At 46.0% G+C, this 7,845-nt stretch overlaps 1 protein-coding gene across 1 annotated transcript in view; it reads left to right on the top strand.

Annotated features, from left to right (window-relative positions):
* LOC148150048 (microtubule-actin cross-linking factor 1, isoforms 6/7-like) overlaps positions 1–7,845 on the top strand; it is a 374,112-nt gene that overhangs the window by 234,704 nt on the left and 131,563 nt on the right. Inside the window, exon 10 of the mRNA XM_087987781.1 lies at positions 7,593–7,694. Within this exon, the coding sequence (XP_087843907.1) occupies positions 7,593–7,694 (102 nt within the window). The remainder of the gene's footprint in view (positions 1–7,592; positions 7,695–7,845) is intronic.

Here is a 7,845-nt window from a genome sequence, read left to right as displayed (position 1 = left end):
ATCTCCTCTGCACTCTTTCCAAAACTTCCACATCCTCCTTATAATGTAGTGACCAGAACTGTACACAATACTCCAAGTACGGCTGCACCAGAGCTTTATACAGCTGCAGCATAACCTCATGGTTCCGGAACTCGATCCCTCTATTAACAAAAGCTAAAACACTGTATGCCTTCTTAACAACCCTGTCAACCTGGGTGGCAACTTTCAAGGATCTGTGTAATGGACACCAAGATCTCTCTGCTCACCTTACCATTAGCCCAGTACTTTGCATTCCGGTTACTCCGACCAAAGTGAATCACCTCACACTTGTCTGCATTAAACTCCGTTTGCCACCTCTCAGCCCAGCTCTGCAGCTTATCTATGTGTCTCTGTAACCTACCACATCCTTCGTCACTATCCACAACTCCACTGACCTTAGTGTTGTCTGTAAATTTACTAACCCACCCTTCTACGCCCTCATCCAGGTCATTTATAAAAATGACGAACAGCAGTGGACCCAACACCGACCCTTACGGTACACCACTGGTAACTGGACTCCAGGATGAACATTTCCCATCAACCACCACCCTCTGCCTTCTTTCAGCAAGCCAATTACTGATCCAAACTGCTATGTCTCCCACAATCCCATTTCTCCGCATTTTGTACAATAGCCGACTGTGGGGAACCTTATCAAATGCCTTGCTGAAATCCATATACACCACATCAACCGGTTTACTCTCATCTACCTGTTTGGTCACCTTCTCAAAAAACTCAATAAGGTTTGTGAGGCACGACCTACCCTTCACAAAACCGTGCTGACTATCCCGAATCAAATTATTCTTTTCTAGATGATTATAAATCCTATCTCTTATAACCTTTTCCAACACTTTACCAACAACTGAAGTAAGGCTCACTGGTCTATAATTACCAGGATTGTCTCTACTCCCCTTCTTGAACAGGGGAACCACATTTGCTATCCTCCAGTCTTCTGGCACTATTCCTGTAGACAATGACAATTTAAAGATCAATGCCAAAGGCTCGGCAATCTCCCCCCTGGCTTCCCAGAGGATCCCAAGATAGATCCCATCCGGCCCTGGGGACTTATCTATTTTCATATTCTGCAGGATTTCTAATACCTCTTCCTTGTGAACCTCAATCCCACCCCCAGTCTAGTAGCCTGTATCTCAGTAATCTCCTCGACAACATTGTCGTTTTCTAGAGTCGAAAAATATTCATTTAGTGCTTCCCCCTATCTCCTCTGACTCCACACACAACTTCCCACTACTATCCTTGATTGGCCCTAATCTTACTCTCGTCATTCTTTTATTCCTTAAACATCGAAAGAAAGCCTTAGGGTTTACCCTGATCCTATCCACCAACAATTTCTCATGTCTCCTCCTGGCTCTTCTGAGCTCTCTCTTTAGGTCTTTCCTGGCTACCTTGTAACCCTCAAGCGCCCTAACTGAGCCTTCACATCTCATCCTAACATAAGCCTGCTTCTTCCTCTTGACCAGAGATTCCACTTCCTTCGTAAACCACGGCTCCCGTGCTCTACAGCTTCCTCCCTGCCTGACAGGTACATACTTATCTGGGACACACAGGAGCTTTTCCTTGAATAAGCTCCACATTTCTAATGTGCCCATCCCCTGCAGTTTCCTTCCCCATCCTATGCTTCCTAAATCTTTCCTAATCACATCGTAATTGCCTTTCCCCCAGCTGTAACTCTTGCCCAGTGGTATACACCTGTCCCTTTCTATCACTAAAGTAAACATAACAGAATTGTGATCGCTATCACCAAAGTGCTCACCTACTTCCAAGTCTAACACCTGGCCGGGCTCATTACCCAGTACCAAATTTAAAGTGGCTTTGCCCCTAGTTGGCCTGTCTACATACATTCCTGAAGAAGGGCATATGCCTGAAACGTCGATTCTCCTGTTCCCTGGATGCTGCCTGACCTGCTGCGCTTTTCCAGCAACACATTTTCGGCCCTGTCTACATACTGCGTCAGGAAGCCGTCCTGCACACGCTGGACAAAAACTGGCCCATCTATAGTACTTGTACTGTAGTGATCCCAGTCAATATTTGGAAAGTTGAAGCCCCCATGACAATTACTCTGTCTCTCTCACTCCTATTGAGAATCATCTTTGCTATCCTTTCCTCTCATGTCTACTCCATCTTTCAATAAAATCAAGGCTTCTCTGATTGGTTACTCAAATCCACATTGCCGCCTACTCCTGATAACCTTTCACCCCCTTGTTTAACAAGAATCTCTCCACCTCGGCCTTCAAAATATTCAAGGACTCTGCTTCCGCAACTTTTTTTGCAGAGTTCCAAAGACTCATGACCTTCTGAAAAAAATGTTTTTACCTCATCTGTTTTAACCAGGTGAACTCTGAGATTTAAACAGTGACGCTTAGTTTTAGATTCTCCCACAGGAGGAAGCATCCCATCCTCATCCACCTGGTCAAGACTCCTCAGAGTTTCCTAATTAAGTTGCCTCTTAATTTCCTAACCTTCAACAGATACAAGACCAGCCTGATTCCAGGGATTAATCTGATAAACCTTCTCTGAACTGCCCCACACACATTTACATCCTTCCTTATTTAAGGAGACCAGTAGTCTCCTCTTCATTGGGGAGACCGGACGCCTCCTAGCAGAGCGCTTTAGGGAACATCTCCGAGACACCCACACCAATCAACCACACCGCCCCGTGGCCCAACATTTCAACTCCCCCTCCCACTCTGCCGAGGACATGGAGGTCCTGGGACTCCTTCACCGCCGCTCCCTCACCACCAGACCCCTGGAGGAAGAATGCCTCATCTTCCACCTCAGAACACTTCAACCCCAGGGCATCAATGTGGACTTCAACAGTTTCCTCATTTCCCCTTCCCCCACCTCACCCTGGTTCCAAACTTCCAGCTCAGTACTGTCCCCATGACTTGTCCGGACTTGTCCTACCTGCCTATCTCCTTTTCCACCTATCCACTCCACCCTCTCCTCCCTGACCTATCACCTTCATCTCCTCCCCCACTCACCCATTGTACTCTATGCTACTCTCTCCCCACCCCCACCCTCCTCTAGCTTATCTCTCCACGCTTCAGGCTCACTGCCTTTATTCCTGATGAAGGGCTTTTGCCCGAAATGTCGATTTTACTGCTCCTCAGATGCTGCCTAAACTGCTGTGCTCTTCCAGCACCACTGATCCAGAATCTGGTTTCCAGCATCTGCAGTCATTGTTTTTACCTAAGGGAACACTTAGAACATACATAAAACAGTACAGTGCAGTACAGGCCTTTCGGCCCTCAATGTGGTGCTGACATTTTATCCTATTCTCAGATCAGACTAGCCGACATTCTCTTAATTTTACTGTCATCCGTCTACCTATCCAAGAGTCGCTTAAATGTCCCTCATGTCTCTGACTGTACTCCCACTGCTGGCAGTACATTCCACACACCCACCACTCTCTGTGTAAAGAACCTACCTCTGACATCTCTCCTAAACCTTCCTCTAATCACCTTAAAATTACATCCCCGATTTCTGACTTCACCACCCTTTCAGGGTGATTTCTAGACTCAGTCCATCCTTAGAGTGAAAAATCCCTCTTGAACTCTCTCCTTAACCTTATACCTCTTACCTGGAACCTTTGCCCCCTGATTATTGCCTTCTCTACCGATGAGAGAAGTGATATCATATCCATGGTATTAATACCCCTCACAATCTTGTACATCTCCATCAGATCCTCTCTCAACCTTCACTGTTCCAATGAAACATCCTCGGCCTCTCCAATCATTCCTTTATGGCTCAGAGCCTCCGGCCCAGGGAACATCCTGGTGAATCTCCTATGTATCCCCTTGTGTGCTCTCACATCCTTCTGGTAGTGTGGGGACCAGAATTATACACAGTACTCCAGCTGTAGCCTAACCAGTGTTTTATATAAAGAAGAATAAAGGGAAAAAAAGAACAATACAGCACAAGGACAGGCCCTTCGGCCTACCAAGACTGCACCAACACATGACACCTTCCCAAACTCAAAACCTTTTGCCTCCACACGGTCCGTATCCCTCTCGTTCCTGCCTATTCATGTATCTGTCAAGATGCCTCCAAAATGCCTTGATCATACCTGCCTCCACCACCATCTCTGGCAGCACTTTCCAGAGTCCTACCACTCTCAACATAAAACCTTCTCTTCCAAATCATTTATATATTAATCCCTGTGAAACCACTGGTCAGAGATCTCCAGTCAGAAACACACCCTTCCACCACTACTCTCTGTTGTCTATGACTAAGCCAGTGCTGTATCCATCTTACCAGTTCATCATGGATCCCATGTGACTTCACCTTTTGTATGAGCCTTCCATGAGGACAACATCCACTGCCCTTCCCTCATCAATCATTTATCTCACACCCTCAAAAAACTCAAATCATGTTTGTGAGACACGACCTTCCCTGTACATAGCAATGCTGCCTATCACGAAAAAGTCTGAAAAGTTCCAGAGACGTAGAGGAAAGGATTGCAAAGATGATTCCAGAAAGGAGTGAGAGTGACAGGGGAGTTGTTATGGGGGCTTTTAACTTTCCAAATATTGACTGGAAATATTATAGTTCAAGTACTTTAGATGGGTCAGGTTTTGTCCAACGTGAGCAGGAGGGTTTCCTGACACAGTATGTAGACAGGCCAACAAGGGGCGAGGCCACTTTGGATTTGGTACTGGGTAATGAACCCAGCCAGGTGTTAGGTTTGTAGGTAGGTGAGCACTTTGGTGATAGTAACCACAATTCAGTTATGTTTACTTTAGTGATGGAAAGTGATAGGTATATATCACAGGGCAAGAGTTGTAGCTGGGCGAAAGGCAATTACAATGTGATTAGGCAAGATTTAGGATGCAAAGGATGGGGAAGGAAACTGCAGGGGGTGGGCACAACTGAAATGTGGAGCTTGTTCAAGGACCAGCTACTGTGGGTCCTTGATAAGTATGTACCAGTCAGGTAGTGAGGAAGTGGTTGAGCGCGGGAGCCGTGCTTTACTAAAGAAGTTAAATCTGTTGTCAAGTGGAAGAAGGTGGCTTATGTTAGGATAAGATGTGAAGGCTCGGTTAGAGCGCTTGAGAGTTACAAGGTAGCCAGGAAAGACCTAAAGAGAGAGCTCAGAAGAGCCAGAAGGAGACATGAGAAGTTGTTGGCAGATAGGATCAAGGTAAACCCTCAACACGTGACACCTGTTCTACAGGTATGTCAAGAATAAAAGATTGACCCGGATAAGATTAGGGCTAGTTAAGGACAATAGTGGAAAGTTGTTGTGGATTCCGAAGAGATAGGAGAGGTGCTAAATGAATACCTTTTGTCAGTATAGACACTAGAAAATGACAATGTTGTTGAAGAGAATACTGAGATACAGGCTACTAGACCAGATGGGATTGAGGTTCACAAGGAAGAGGTGTTAGCAATTCTGGAAAGTGTAAAAAACAGGTAAGTCCCCTGGGCCAGATGGGATTTATCCTCAGATTCTCTGGGAAGCCAGGGAGGAGATTGCAGAGCCTTTGGCTTTGATCTTTATGTGGTCATTGTCTACAGGAATAGTGCCAGAAGACTGGAGGATAGCAAATGTGGTTCCCCTGTTCAAGAAGGGGAGTAGAAACAACCCTGGGAATTATAGACCAGTGAGCCTTACTTCGGTTGTGGGTAAAGTGTTGGAAAGAGTTATAAGAGATAGGATTTATAATCATCTAGAAAGGAATAAGTTCATTAGGGATAGTCAACATGATTTCGTGAAGGGTAGGTCGTGTCTCACAAACCTTATTGAGCTCTCTGAGAAGGTGACAAAACAGGTGGATGAGGGTAAAGCAGTTGATGTGGTGTATATTGCATGCAATTCTGGTGTCCTTCCTATCGGAAAGATTTTGTGAAACTTGGAAGGGTTCAGAAAAGATTTTCAAGGATGCTGCCAGGGTTAGAGGATTTGAGCTGTAAGGAGAAGCTGAACAGGCTGGGGCTGTTTTCCCTGGAGCGTCAGAGGCTGAGGGGTGACCTTATAGAGGTTTATAAAATCATGAGGGGCATGGACAGGATAAATAGACACAGTCTTTTCCCTGGGGTTGGGGAGTCCAGAACTAGAGGGCATAGGTTTAGGGTGACAGGGGCAAGATATAAAAGAAACCTATGGGGCAACTTTTTCATATAGAGGCTGGTATGTGTATGGAATGAGCTGCCAGAGGAACTGGTGGAGGCTGGTACAAATACAACATTTAAAAGGCATCTGGATGGGTATATGAATAGGAAGAGTTTTGAGGGATATGGGGTGAGTGCTAGTAGGTGCGTCTAGATTGGGTTGGGATATCTGGTCGGCATGGGCGGATTGGACTGAAGGGTCTGTTTCCATGCTGTATATCTCTATGACTCTATGCTTCTATATGGACTTCAGTAAAGCTTTTGTTAAGGATCTCTCCTGTAACTAAAGAGGTTACAAAGATTTCACACAAGGCCCCAGCAATTTCCTCACCTGCCTACCTCAGCATTCAGGGATAGCTGCCATCAGGTCCTGAGGATTTGTCCACTTTAATGCTTTTCAAAACACACACCACCTCCTCCTTCTCTATACTGACATGCCCCAGAGTAACAACATACCCCTCCTGAGACTCACCATCCACCAGGTCCTCAATGGTGAATACCAAGGTGCAAAGTATTCATTAAGAACCTCACCATCTGACTCCATGCGTAAATTCCTCCTCGGTTCTTGACTGGACTGATCTTTTCCCTATTTACCTTTTGCTCCTTATGTATGTATAAAACCTCTTGGAATTTCCCTTAATCCTATTTGCCAAATACATTTCCTGGCCCCTTTTCGCCCTCCCAATTCCTTGTTTGAGTTCTTTCCTGTTCTCTTTGTACACTTTGAGGGCTCTGTCTGTCTCCCGACTCTAACACCTTACATGTCCCTCCTTTCTCTTTTTGACTAAGTTCCCAGTTTCTCTTGTCATCTAAGATTCCGACATGTCAGAGGTGAATTTGTCTTCAGTCGACATTTCCCAGTTTCTGCCTAATTGTGGCCGTTAGTCTTTTCCCAATTTAATACCTGATCCACCTGAGGATCACATGGATTTGAGGTGACTGTCAGGTCAGGCATGATCTTATTGAATGGTGGAGCAGCCTTGAGGGGCTGAGCGGCCTCCTGCTGGATTTCAGATGCCTGTATATATGTGTGCCCTCACAGAATAGAATCATAGAATCCCTACAGTGTGAAAACTGGCCCTTCGCCCCATTGACACTCTGAAAAGTATCCCACCCAAACCCAAGCCCCATTACTCTACACTTACCCCTGACTAATGCACCTAACCTACACATCCCTGAACACTACGGGCAATTTCCCATGGCCAATTCACCTGACCTGCACATCTTTGGAATGTGGGAGGAAACCGGAGCACCCGGAGGAAACCCACGCAGGCACGGGGAGAACGTGCAAACTCCAAACAGACAATCGCCCGAAGCTGGAATTGAACCCGGGTCCCTGGCTCTCTGAGGCAGCAGTGTTAACCACTGAGTCGACGTGCTGCCCTGATTGGTCCCAGATTGTTTTTCATGGTTTGTTAGTTTGACCCAGTTTTGTTCTTTTCCTGCAGAGGCTGTGGGATTGGCTGATTTCTGCACAGGCAGTAATTTGTGACTGTGACATGAATGGGATGGAACTGGAAGAGGTGAATGAGAGGCTGAGCCAAGTGAAGGTGAGGCAAAATTGGGAAAGTGCCTGTGTTACTCAGAGGAAGGGAATAATGACCCAGGGGCACTGAGGCAGCTTTTCCCATCTTGGTCTGACATTGAAATGTGTCAGATTGGCTTTAGTGAAATTGGTTTTCCTGAACTAGTCTGGATGCC

Source organism: Chiloscyllium plagiosum, unplaced genomic scaffold (assembly GCF_037043375.1).
Source record: "Chiloscyllium plagiosum isolate Xiang-an unplaced genomic scaffold, Cpla_swu_hap1 HiC_scaffold_5, whole genome shotgun sequence".
Lineage (NCBI taxonomy): Eukaryota > Metazoa > Chordata > Chondrichthyes > Orectolobiformes > Hemiscylliidae > Chiloscyllium > Chiloscyllium plagiosum.
This window is presented reverse-complemented; position numbering and strand designations above follow the sequence as displayed.